General features: G+C 38.8%; 1 protein-coding gene across 17 annotated transcripts in view; it reads left to right on the top strand.

The window, feature by feature from the left end:
• Positions 1–14,113, top strand: part of ENOX1 (ecto-NOX disulfide-thiol exchanger 1) — a 367,773-nt gene that overhangs the window by 302,358 nt on the left and 51,302 nt on the right. For all 17 annotated transcript variants that reach the window (XM_069009956.1, XM_069009997.1, XM_069009963.1 and 14 more), the window contains one exon: positions 1,997–2,114. In XM_069009956.1, the coding sequence (XP_068866057.1) occupies positions 1,997–2,114 (118 nt within the window). The remainder of the gene's footprint in view (positions 1–1,996; positions 2,115–14,113) is intronic.

The raw sequence follows: 14,113 nt of genomic DNA, 5'->3' as shown, positions 1-14,113 counted from the left end.
ATACATAGTGGATAATGCCTTTGTTCAATTGAAAGTTGGGAAGTTGGGGATTGATGTTTGTCTTGTGTTTTAGAGAAATATGAAAATATTATTTGCTAGTAGATTATTTTAATTATAATAAGATCATCCCTTCTTAAACTAACTTTCTGTAAAGGGATGTGGTTCGTCATTCATTTGCTGGTTTCTAAATATTTAATAAACTGAAATGTGTAAGAGTTGGACTTTCCCGAAATCTTAATTCTCTACTCATTTTTTTCGAGCATTACTGACTTTTTTTTTTTTCCTAAGAAAAGGACAACTAAAAAAAAATTCAAAATTATGCAAAGCATCTAGCTAAACTAATCGATTTCGGAAATGCCTGTTTTTCAGATATGACATGTGATGGGAATATACCAAATGGTATATTTTATTTAAATTGTATCTTCTAACCATGATATTATATGTTGATTTGTTTCATTACTTGATAACCTTCTGTTTTTTTCCTGAATTTAGAAAAGCTTTGCTAGAAACCCAAGCCCAAAGAAAAGACTCATACACATAGACATTCTCCATAGAAAATTATTGACTTTGCTGATGCATCAAGGACTTTTGTCCACTAATGAGGGAGTAAATGTAAGCAGATGTCTGCTCATGTAAGAAGTATAGTTCCCCAGGAAAAAGTGCAGGTGGCCTTTTCCAATAAGGAATTCAGAAATGGCTTGCCAATTTCTTCCAGAGTCACTTCTGATTTCATTAGACACTGGTTAACAATTTAGCCTTTTAATAATTTTTTTTTTAAGTTTGAAATTATTCTCCTGTAAAACACCCACTAATTAGATTTCTTGACTTTGCTGGGATTAATGGGCACAGATACATTTTTCAGAATATTTGAGATCTGCCAATGAACCAAGGGTACACCTCAAGATAAACGCCTTCCCTTTTTTACACGCAGCCCCTCTCTGACAGGTAATTGTTAATTGAACAAAGCTGTTGTCGGACTCCTCAATGCTGTCTCCTCCTGCCACACGACTCTCTCTTGTTTCAAAGGTTTCAAACCACCTCTTTGGGAATTAAGCTCTTTGTTGGCAGAAAAATTAGCTGTCTGCGGGTGGACAAAGCCTACACTAATCACAGTGCAGCATCCCCATGTTACACCTGACAGGATTATTAGGACAAAATAGAGTCCTCTCAATCTTCTCAGCGCTGCCATTAAAAAGGCAGTCGCTACACCCGCGCCAGCTTTTCTACCCAGAACAAAGACCGTCTAGACTCCTACAAAGCCCGCGTGCCTGCTGATCCTTTTCCTGGTGACATGTGCAGGGGCTGCCTGCCTGCCCTTGCAGCGGTCGCCCGGCGACCGAGCTGTCCCTGCTGCCACTCATTTTGGACCAAGATGCAAAGATTTTCAGGCTAGTGTTATGGGACTGGGTCTTTTAAATATGAGGCAATCTGGGCATAGGGACAGAGGGTGAGATTCCTTTGACCGGTATTAGGTGCTTACACTGCAGAGCTCTTGATCTGCACTGGCTGCTCTCAGCTCCCTTTGCAACTGGCAGAGAGAACAAGGCACTTTTAGGGTGCCGTTTAGTTAATACAACTTTGTGTGTTGGAGACACATTTGGCCAAATTAATCATACCTCAAGTGGCAGAGGGAAGCAAGAATTAGCTATACCTTAAGCAGGCTGACAATCTCCTTATCAGTCTGCTTTATACACCAATTTTAAGTATTATCCCTGCTGTCAAAACATTCTCTTATGTTTAGCAGACCTAAAGATCATTCAACATGGAACGTCACTTTTTCTCTTGTTTTCCCTGAGAGTTACCTTTGATAAACTCAGTTCTTTCACAGGAAGAATTCCCTGTGCTTCTGTTGTTATAAATATTCATACACAAATAAATATGATTACAATGATAAATGACATATAATTAAAATCAGATCAGTATTAAAAACAGATACTAATAATGCATAATGACTTTATGGATGTTAATACTGACAAAAGGTAATTTTGGATTTTAGGAGCTTCGAAATGCTCACAGTGAACAGCTCATGGGAATCCGCCGGGAAGAGGAGATGGAAATGTCCGATGATGACAGTGGTGACAATCCCAGTAAAAAGCTGAGAGTAGATGATTCAGGTAAATATGTGAAGTGTTGTTTTATTAAAAGCAAACAAAAGCTTACATATGAGAAATGACATGTTGATACCCAATTATATAAGACAGTATCTTATTTTAAACTCTCATAAATTAGTTATTTGAATGATGCAAGCTGTCTCTAGGAGATGTCTGTCACCTGCTATGTTCTATAATGAAGAAAATTCTCCAGTTCTGCCCTTGGCTGGAAACATTATGTTTCCTTACTGCACTCTCTGCAGTTTTACATGACAGCATTACATTCCATGTTTGTAACAATATTTTATTATGAGACCAGTTCAAGTTATTCTTTAGTCAGTACTCTCTTAGCCTTAGCTTGCTTTCCAACAAAGACATAATAATCCCTAATCTCTCTAAGAAATAGCATTTTATTGGTGGATTTTTTGGTTGCATACTGCCTTTATAAGAGTACCAATTTCAGAATATGATACTGCATTCTGCATGAATTAGATACTCATTAGGTAACTATCATGAGTCTAAGAACAAGGGTGCATGTAATGTGAATAAGAAAAGCAGCTTTATCAGCCTTCTACAAATACTCTGCTATCCAGGATGGACACCAAGAGGCTGCTCAGAAGCTGACAGTTACTAACTGGTAACATGATCTGTATGTATGCTTTGCTCTATTTCTTGGCATTGGCTAATAATTTGTGAGTTGCTAACAAGGGTTTGCTTGTTTAGACACTCATATAAAGAATGAAATTTTTAGGAGCTGAAGCCAAAACATGACTAGAAACTGCCAGGCAGCAGTGAAAGTTCAGGAAAATAAAGAAGGAAGGAATGGTATGGAAATAAAATTAGAGTCTCCATTAGGGTAATCCTGATCTAGTCCTTTTCATAGAGGCACCGTAGTATGAAAGGAAAGGATTTCATCCTTTAAATATTTCAAGTCATTTATGTATGCCAGTGGAAAAGTGTGGATTCAAACTTACAGAGAGAAGAACTCTTTGGCTCCTCCCATGACAAGATACTGTGTGAGGCTGAAGGTCTCCAGAAGTAAAGACCAAAGGAAGGAGTGTCATTCTAGCAAAGAAATTTTTACTGTGACATCTCTCTTGAAGGGAGATTTAATATTTTTCCTGGAAGAAAAATGCAATAATAAAACCCATAAAGGGCAGCCTTAACTTTGCTGGGCTAATTGTGCGGATTTTTATTTTCTAGATACCATTAGCAGAGTGTTTGAAGCTGACAGTGGGTCATTGCAGACAAGGAACTGCTAGGAATCAGCAATTTTTATGACTATCTAATCATTTTACATTGACTGTGTCCACTCTCATAGAGAAAAGTCATTAAAACTAACAACAGGAAGGTAGAGCCAGAAATAGATACATGCATGCCAGTAGAGGAGCAGGAATGTTTTGCACTGTAATACTTACCAGCTCAGCCAGATTTAATATATGCATGCTTAGGGCAGAGCTGTGCTGGTCATTCGTTTTGTAACATCACAGATAGGAAAGCATGTTTTGTTTTCATGCATGAAAAAGGACATTACTGTCAAAAGTTTTGATATCTGAGATTTCTACAGCATTCTATCCCAAACAATTTCAGGTTATTTGTACTGTTACAATGTGGCCACTTGAGCAAACCCAGTACTGTGTTGCATTCTAAATCAAAATTTAACTATATGAATCCACTTGAGTATGCGTCCATCATTGGTTGCTGTACCATTCATCATCCTCTTAAACTCAGTGGAGTTAATCTATCCTGCTGCATACATAGTCATCAAGTTCTAAAATTAATGTTATGTCTTTCTTCTTTCAACACTACACTCTCAACTAAAGCAAATGCATTTGGTTCTCCTGTTAATGACAGTAGAGGGAACTTGGAGTTAAACCAAAGGAGCTATTGGGTATAAAACATTGGTAAATGAAAGTAAACTGAGACTTTTTTTATTATTATTCTTATGTAACTCTTCTTTCCATTTTCTGACATTTTTTAAAATTATTATTTGTGTTAGCTGCCCTCTCTTTTTCATTTTTTTCCTCTCTTTCTGAGTATGTCATTCCAGAACCACCACTTTATGTCACTGGAGTGGCTATTTGTATTCACAGTAACCTCTGTTGTATGAAGAATGTCTTTTAAAGAGTCTTGTCACAAAGAAATCATCCTGCACAGTAAGAAAACATTGTCACTTCCTTTATTTTTAAACTCTTTTCTTAAAATTTAAGTTAAAGTACTTAACCATGGGAAGAGCAAGACTTGAATAACATGAAGATATTGTGCCACTTCAATTCAAGGACAGCATGCACACATAAAGGTTTAAAAGTCTAAATCCAAAAGCAGCTGAAGCAATGAGACATGATGAATTGATTTGGATGGTTCCAGAGCTCTGGACTGCATGTTCTGCCATTCCAACAATTTTCTTGAGGACATTACTTTTCAGCCTGCCCTTTTTGGCAGTGGGAGCAAGACTGTTGGGAAGTTACCATCCCAAAAGTATAATAAGTGACAGAGATTCCCTCAGGCTTTAACACCTGTGTCAGGTCTTTTTTTCAGTGGTTTGCCTGGTTAAGTCGCTGCTAGTACAAGAGGGCTTAATTAATTCAACAATTTAGAATGGGTTCTAAGACCTCATTCTGTCTCAGTAAAGTGTAGTTTCAGGAGTCTCCCAGCATAATTTCTTCTTTTCTGGAAGAAAACACACTGAGTGTGTCACATCTTCTCACAGCTAGGTAGTTAGAATGAAAACTTTCCTCTAGGATGTCTGAAGAGAAACCTATTAATCACCCTGAGAAAAAGAAGGTGTATTCCAGCCCCAGCATTTGAAAACATAGCGCAACACATCTAAGCCCTGAGACCATGAAGAAGTACTTCAGTGCTTGAATGCTCGTCCAGAACTGCTGGACTTTGGGTTTCAGAGTGTTGTGGTTTGACCTAGCTGGCAACATGACACATCTGCTTGCTCATTCCCCTAGCCCAGTGCAATGGGGAGGAGAATCAGAAGATAAAAGGAGTAAGTTGTGGGTTGACATAAAGGCAGCTTAATAAATGAACAAAATCTAATGATGATGATAATGGTAATAATAATAGTAGTAGTAGTAGTAGTAGTAGTAATGATGATGAAAAGGAGAGAGAGATGGAAATAAAATCCAAGAGAAAGAAGTGATGCACAATTGCTCACCACCCTCTGACCAATCGCCAGCTTGTCCCCCAGTGTCAATGTGCCCCTCTCCTTAGTTTATATACTGAACATACTAGCAGCTCTGTGGTATGGAATATCCCTCTGGCTAAGTTGCTCCCTCCAGGCCTCTTATGCACCTCCTCACTGGCAGAGCATGGGAAACTGAAAAGTTCTTGGTTTAAGGAAAGCACTATCTAGCAGCAATTAAAACATCAGTGTGTTATCAACAATCTTCTCATACTAAATCCAAAACACAGCTACTAGGAAGAAAATTAACTGTATCCCAGCTGCAAGCAGGACACAGAGGAATGTTACAGGTAGCTGGCACCTTAGCACACAATAACATCTGGGGATGAATAACCTGTTACTAAGAATAGTTTGCATTTTTCTTCAAGTCATGCTACGTATTATGTCATACAAGAGATCAAATTACGGTGCATGCTAGAAACCGACCTTTGTTGGGAAGATTTGGTCTTGTGACAATCAGAACAAGTCCTTAGGGACCTCTTGCAAAGTGTGTCCCTCCATTCTAGATTCAAATCTTCTTCTTTCATCTGCGAATTGTGCTTCTGCTAGCTGTTCATGAACTTGATTTATTGCTATCAGTGACTCAGTGGCAGATCTGGAATGAGAACTGGCATCTCCAATCTCCTAAACCTGTCTTCCACTCCCCAGTCCACACTGCAGGCCTGGGCCACTGCCTCCTGCACACAGACCTGCTATTCCAGGTATTTTACAGGTCATTCTCCCCAGGCTTAGTCAGTACCCTACTCTATTCGACAACCTGAATCTTCAAGGAAAAGGAAGGCTTCACTACTTGTTTGTGATGTTGGAGATCATCTCAAACTACTGCAGACTACTTACTGGATACTAGGGTATCCAATAAGTTAGTTCAACTGTCATATATGCCTGGTTTATAGGAAATCCTCCTGGTTTCACAGACTAAAAGTCATTTGCATTCCAGGCAAAGCTGGCAAAAGTCTGACCTGAGACTGAGTGAATCTCACTCGTGGGACCAACTATTACTTTAATTTTTTTTTTCCAAAATTCAGCCTTTAAACAGTGATTTTTCTGCAATGTGGATTTTGGAGTTTGAAAGATACAAGAGGATTGCTGAAGTAAAGCTGGAAGATTGCTAAGAAAAAAATAATAATGATGATTGGCAACTCAGTTAATATCTTTGAAAGTCAAGACACAGCTACTGAAGCAGTAGCTCAAGGGGGAAAAAGGAGATTCAGTACTGGAGTCTAGAGGATATACAAAAATCTTCAGAATCCTTAGGATTTATGGATGCTTCCTCTCCCACCTGCTGGCACGGGGAGTAAGGAATCACATGTAAAAGCCTCGAAAGTGATTTTAAGAATTAGTGAAGATGTGTGTTGTGGAGAAGAGCTGGAATTTGGTTCATGCCTACAAAGCACCTGTAATTTTACTGTAAGGGGAGGTGGGTTAATCTTTTGCTTTTGCAGTACACAGCAACATGCCATTAATTCTAGCAACTCCAACTTCAGTGAGAGACTGGAGCTGGTGCTGCAGAGAAGAATGAAATGCACTGTGCTCAAAGAGGGGTGCAGGAAGGATAGTGGGTGATTAAGGTGTTCGACAGGGATCCCAGAGCTCTATGCCAAATTCCAGCTCATATCCCCTGCCTGGACTAATCAATGAATTTGTGTTATCTCAGTTCTGTAATATCAAATGGAGGCAATGGTTCTTCCTTTCATTCAGCCACTGCCTGGTCTGTCCGCATGGATGATAAGTTTCTTGGCACAGGCCTCCCTGCAGCTCAACAGACTTGCAATAGCCTACACATTGGACCCCTGGAGCAGTTCACCACCATTGTACTACCTGTGATGAAGTAGCTTAATAACATCTCAGGGACTGTGTGCAAATAATAAATTGTAAGTTGCATAATGCAAGCCCAGTTTGAACGTATAAGATTGGTGCTGCTTTGCAAGTTAGAGAGGACATCCTCTATGACAGCATTTTCAAACATACCTAAAGGGGGTGCCAAACTTAAACACAGAAGTTGGATCTTTAATGCTGTCCTGAACTGATCTGTCCTGTTTGCAGCATCAGCTATGTCACTTGCTGTAAGAGACAGGCTGAATAGTGGGCAGTCCATCCCACAGAAGAGTATAAGTCCTTGTAAAAGTCAGTATTTGAAAATCACACCCTGGTCCACACAGCATTAAAACAGGCTTTGGGATATTGTTTACAAGTCTGTCTTCAAAGTTGCAAGCCTGGCAAGTCTTCAAGGAAAGCCTGAAACAACACCAGAGTGATCTGTGTGTTGCTTATTCATCTTTTCTCTGCAATTCAATCCTCTTTTGCTTTTTCTAAGGCTCTTGTGAATGCAGTGATACACACATGGAACGGAAGCTGTGTTTTATAGGTGGATTAAACTGGTAGGAAAGCTTTATATTGCTTGTTAAAACTTCGAATAGAAATCGCTGAGCCCCAGCTGCATGGAGCTGAGCTTTGGTCTTCCTTTTTTTTCCAACTGAACAAGTGTCACAGCAGATTTCATGTCAAATCTTCTTCTTCATCCTGATCTCAGAGATCAGATAATTCTCCCTTCCTTCCTTGTAAAACTAACCTTTTGGGTTTATGGGAGATTTTGTTTCAAGCAAAAGTCTGCTTTGTTTTTCTGTCCTTACCTCCCCATCCCAGAACCTTTTGGCATCAGATTTCACTGGTATTTAACAAACCCATAATTTTCCTATTGTCCTTTTAAGTACTTATTGATAAACATAATGTAAAGTAATAAAATGTATTTACTTTAGAAATTAATGGGCTAACATTGCTTTTTATTCCTTAAATAAAGTGGTACCATTTCAAGCCATCAGAAGCTGGTGTCATAAGCAGTCTTGCAGTGATTAATAAATAAACCCTGTCAACAGAAGCTACCAACCAGGTTTTAGAAGCCTCCTGAAAGAAAAGAACGCATTTAAAATGTGAGGCTCTGAATCGTCACTGTAGTGACACCGTCCCCTCTCTGCCAGAGAAGACAGCTGAACAGCCCTTTTGAGCTCTGTGAGCAGAGTATCTTCCCTTCGAATGGAAATGCTCTGGACACAGCAGACAATCAGCTTTGCTCCCTGGAACCATCAGGGGTGATCACTAGAAAGCAGCACAAGATGATTACTCCCTCTATGCTGGGAAAACTCTGCTCTAGTGTCTTTCACAGCATGCCAGTTCAGAGCTGTTATCATCAGGCAGGCTCCAATTTTGTGCCATAAAATGCATTCCGTTTTTCCCACAGCTTTTACAAAAATAGGCTGAAGTTCAGCAAGCATGTAGGCAGGGGCCTAATTTTGTGCCCCTGGTTTTAAGTCCATTTGCCTCTAATAATGCTTCTTGTGCAGCTGAATTTAGCAGAAAAGTCTTGATGAATCAGGGCTGGCGGTAGTTCCCTGGGGAATAAAGACAGTCTTGTCCTGTCCCAGGTACTGGGCCAGTTCTTCTGGATCATGTACAACACATAGGCTCCAGGATCTGTGGATGTGGATCCACAGATCCACATGGATCTGTCCTGTGGGGGCAGCAGGGAAGGGTTTCATCTAACTTCCAAATTTTAGAGGAAACAGGCACTTCAAAGGCATTTTCCTAACATGGGGTAGGAGGTTGTCCTGTTTACTACGAAACAAGTCTGTTGTGCTTTGATGCTTTTCCACTGCCAGAAATACTATTATCTAGATTACAATTTATCAAGTTTTCTGGGTATTTCATACTGATAAGGTTTTATGCAGGATCATTACATATGAGAATAGATTTAATCCTGTTTTTAGTAAGCTTTAAGGACACTGAGGGATTATTTATGTAATAAGATGCAAAGTTGCTATGGAAAATGCTATAGCAACCTAACATCTTCACAAAACCAAGCAGCTACTTGTGACAGCAGTCTAAATTTACATTTATTTTAGTGTTATTTTATTGACATTCTTAGTGTCTCATTTTGACAGCATGTTGAAATATGTTTTGCATTCATGCTAGAACAAAATTAACAGCATGTTGTTGGAATGAAGATGATGCTTATAATTCTTGGAGATAATTTTAGCATATTTCATTTTGTGTAAATACCATTAAAATAATAGTGAAAAGAAGCTCAGGTGCATCCCGTCTATTTGTAATAGAGAAAACAATGTACACTGAAAGAAATATTTTACAAGTCAGTGAAAACTAAACTGCTTTTATTTTCTTCATATTGAAATGAAAATATTTTTAAGAAAAAAATGATTTTGTTATTAGAATTTATTTCAAATCCTATATCTTTTATTACAACTTTCTCAATTCAGGATACAGGCTATAATTTTTCATTCAGTTTCATAAAGCAGGACATAATTTCTAACATGTAAACTTACAGTTTGATAAGGGATTGCTCTATTTAAATGGGACTTTTCCAAAACATAGGATAAAAATACACATTGCCCCTTAGGAGGTTAAATAAAAAGGGAAAGAATAAACAAACACAAAGTGATGAAACAATCTGAACTCTGTCCTCTGCTCATTGCAGTTAATAATGTAACTCACACTGAATTCAATGGGAGCAGAAGCAAGCTCTGTATATTGATTTTCTCCATCCCCCTCCATTAAGAGTCCTGAAGTGCGGCTGTAACATTGTTGAAGTGGGATGTTGGCAGCAAAATCAATAAAAGACAATATTAGAACATATGCTGTTTTCAGCTTCCTCACAATCTGATATAGCTGGTATTAGCATTCTTCTCCAAATTACATTTCATGCTTTCTATAAAGTGACCTTCCTTAGAGTGCCCTCTCCAATATAAAACTTCTGTGCTTTTTCTTTCATATTTAGCCTTCAAGAGAATGAGCCCTATTTATAACATTGAAGATGGTTGATTCTGAACAGAGCACAAAGAACAGATTCCTTCAAGAGTGGCTTTAGCCTAAATGTTATTTCTGACCTCCAGAGAAAGATCATTTCTATTAGTGTTTAAACTGAGATCTTGGGGTTACATGTTCTTAATCATGCTGCCCTTCATGCCCTTGTTTTTAGAAGCCCTTCTCACCCCGGCACATTAGACAAGCTTGCAGATATTGCTTGAGGTGGAGATTTAGGTGCCTTCTTACTCACCATTATTTCCAGGGATCATCAGCCATTGCCAACATGTCAGAGGAGACAATGATCAGAAAGCAGAGTCTTTTCTAATGTCAGTGAAAGCTTCTAAGCTCATAATTGCAGGTTTGGGGAGTGTTCTTATGCCATGAGACATGCAAGGGTTGCTGAAGCTTCCAAATCATTAAAAGCTTCCTTTTCAAAGCACGAATCTTCTGCTTCCTTGTGTGTCCAGCTGACTGGCAGTCTGTGATGTGGTTGCATGCCAGGAGTTAAAAACACACCCAGCAGAGTTTCTGCTACAGAACACCCCAAACTACTGCTAGTTAGTGATGCTGTTTTACTTTGGTGAATGAATCTTAGATTCAGAGGAGTTTCATGATGTCTGCTTCTTGTTTTGGATAAAGGCCATCTCAAGAAAATAAGCTTCTTACTAATGACACATGTCCATAGTATAGCATTTTCATGACAAGTATACTGTGGGATTTGATTCATAAATTTGAAAGCCAAATGGATTCAAAGCTGCTTGGAGGTGAGTGATCTTCTTTTAGTCTTATTTGGGTTTAGATTCATGGCAGAGAGAAGAGAAAACAAAGAACTGTCCTTTAGGATGTGAAATGACAGACTGAAGAACTAGATACCACACCATTAGTTCCAACGTGTGACACCTTGAACACCGGCATACAGAAAGGTGGTTTATTTTGTTGGTGGTGGTTTTCAGTTTTGTTTTGTTTTTAAATTAGGAATTTTTATTGGGGTTTTTGTTGTTTGTTTGCCTTTCAACAGGCAAAATAGTTTGGAACCTTTTGTTTATATATCCAGCCCTACAAATATTTGATGCATTGCAAGTTTTATTTGGTACAAGGACTGTGCAAGCATGTCTCTACAGCACTTATATGCAGTGATTGATGGGCTGCTTCTACAACAGCCAAGTGCCCATCTTGCATGTCAACCAGGTATCTCTCTGAAGGTACTTGGGTGGTTGCTGGCTTCTAACACCACTTTCTTCATTGCTTCTTTGTCATGTGTCAGATACAGACTATCTTCCTTCTTAAATTTGCCTGGAGACTAGTGAGCATTTTTAACAGTCGAGGAAGAACATGATAAAAAGCAATAACTCTCCCTATGTTGTTCTGAGATAGTCATCTGTCTCATAACGTTTTTTGAAAGATGTTGAGATGTCTGTGCTGTAAAACCTTGATCCTTCAAGCTACTCCCTGCTGGTCAGAGTGTTTGCACTCACGTTCTGCTCAACACCCACAGATAAAATGTCCTAAGTCGTGGCTTACTCAGAAAATCTGGTACAAGGACTATTTCACACTTATCTCTTCAAAGCTACACACTTTCTGCAAATTTCAATAAAATGTCTGTTTCTGAAAGGCCTGGAAGTACCTAACTGACCTCTGTAGAACCCTGTTTTTTGCAAGTTTGCAACACGTTTTATTTTTCAGAAGCTGAGAAAATACCTGCTAAACATGTTAAATTGTGGAAAAGCACAGAGGCCTCTATTTACATATACTGAGTATTCTTGAAGCAGAATGGAGGGGAGTAAAGGAGGTTTTGGCTTGCAGATACAGCTCTTCTGAACACTCTTCCATTCACATAAGGGATAAATTGCTCAAGAAATTCTGTCTCTGAATGTGAGAGTCAAAAAATTACAAGTTTCATGTCACCATTTGCTTATGCTTTCTAAGGCATAAAGGGGCAAAAATGTATTCTCATTTAAAATCCGTCTTTATCTAAGGCAAAAGTAACTGAGCAAGTATTTCAGTATTATGCCCAATTTTAAAAGAAAAATTAACTCAGCCCTCTAATCCACTACAAGGTCAGAGAGATAGCTGGATAAACACTCTCCTGCAATTTAAGGTGCAATAGAATTTTGTTCGAAAGTGGTTTATCCTCACATTTATAGAAAGCACTTTACATTCTTGAACAAAATTTGCCTATTATAAATCAGACCAATTCAAATCACCACAGTAATTTAAACCACTCAGATCAGCCCTTTCTTCCCTAATGAATATGACAAATTGAGGGATTCACGTGCACACTGTCAAGTTTGTTTCCAAGTAGCAATGGCATTTTTTTCATAAATCCTACAGATTACTTTTTTCAAGTTATCTCAGTGGTGCTGAGCCTGAATGCAGTTCCTAGTTCAAATGCCAACAGCAGTGATGCAGTCACGTGTCTGCAAGTGCCAGTGCTGATTGTTTAAATCTGAGTAAAAATATGAGGCACTTTGACTCCTAAGAAGTGACCATCAGTGACCCACCTACATGGATAATGTGCACTAATCCTTGAATATCTCAAGTGTTTTATGTATCTCATGTACATGCATGCATACGATACCTTTATGCAATATCTATAAGATTATGTAACATATATTAAACACTCAGCATTCATTAGCATCTCTTCTGCTATGCAGCATTCAAATGTCTGTACCCTCAGTTGCAAAGCACCAGTAGCACAAGCAGCATTTTTCATTACTGGTGTGGGAGTCAGTCATCAATGCCACGTGGTATCTCCTCAGTAACCAGCACTTTTCCTATTTCCTTGTTTCCTTCACGCTCAAGACTAAAATCTCCTCTGCTCATTATTGGTATTACATGAATCAGTAATTTTTAAAATATTGATTAGAGGAAAAAGCCACATCTTTGCTAGCATCTTTAAAGAACAGTCTCTGTAAAAGTGTTGTAACACTCCTATTTCTCAATTAGGAAAAGAGGTAGAACCTCTAAAAGACATTTATTATTTGATTGATCGTATTTAACTGAGGCAGCAGTTACCGGTAAACATGAAGTATCAGAAAAATTCGCCTCATCACAAACCAAATACACTAATAAAAAGTTAAGTGGTTTTTTGTGAATTTGAAAATATCTGACAATTGCTGCTATTTTTGATCAAAGTTATACTCTTACATTTTACTATGATGGCTTTCTTCCTAACCAACTTGACTAAAGCCCACCCATCACAGATGTCTGTGCAGAGCCACATTTTCTCTTCCCTGTCTCCCATTATACATATGTCAAGTCAGCTGGTCTTGGTGCAAATGATGGGTGGTGGTAGAAGACATCCAATCCAAAATACAGAGGAAGAAAGGGCCCTCTGCTTTAAAGAGGTGACCTGCGGAGACTGGTCTCAGTGGGGCAGATTAACTAGCAACTGTCAAAATATCATTTAGGAGCTATGTAGATTCCTGTTCTCCAAAGAGATGCTGTCAAGTAAAATAGACCTAAAATGTGTCAGGCTTTGATATTGCTGTAACAAGGTGGTCTCTTCCAAATTCCAAATATCCATTTCAGTAATGTGATGTGACATCTTTGTAGGAAAAATCCAAAACACTTAATGCTGCAATTTACCTGGGACAGAGCTGGGTAACAGGGGACTAGAGAATGTACTGCAAAATAAGTATGAGTGAGGGAAGAGAGAAACATCTGGCCATGTCAGGCAAGTGGGAGTTACAAATGAGCAAATAGATGGACTCATGCATTTAGAGCCGGAGATGAACTGAACAGAACCAGTGCAAAGGTAATAAAGAGGAAGGTACAGAGAGAGGGGTAGGAAGGTTGGCTTAAAGTGGGACATTAGTCTTGCATCTTTGCAGCCCTTTGGAGAAAGTTGGATCACTGTTCAAGTGGGTTTTCTGAAGCCATGGGGTCTCGATCAATGACACCAAACTGATCACTGGAGTCAATGATCACTTGTAAGACTGTAGCAAGTAATCTACATCTTTATTCCCTGGGCTGGCTAAAACAGCTAGATTAAATGGTCTTGTTAGTGTTTTTAATT

This window comes from Aphelocoma coerulescens, chromosome 1 (assembly GCF_041296385.1).
Source record: "Aphelocoma coerulescens isolate FSJ_1873_10779 chromosome 1, UR_Acoe_1.0, whole genome shotgun sequence".
Classification (NCBI taxonomy): Eukaryota; Metazoa; Chordata; class Aves; order Passeriformes; family Corvidae; genus Aphelocoma; species Aphelocoma coerulescens.
Note: the sequence above shows the minus strand (reverse complement) of the source record. Positions and strands in the feature narration are given on the sequence as shown.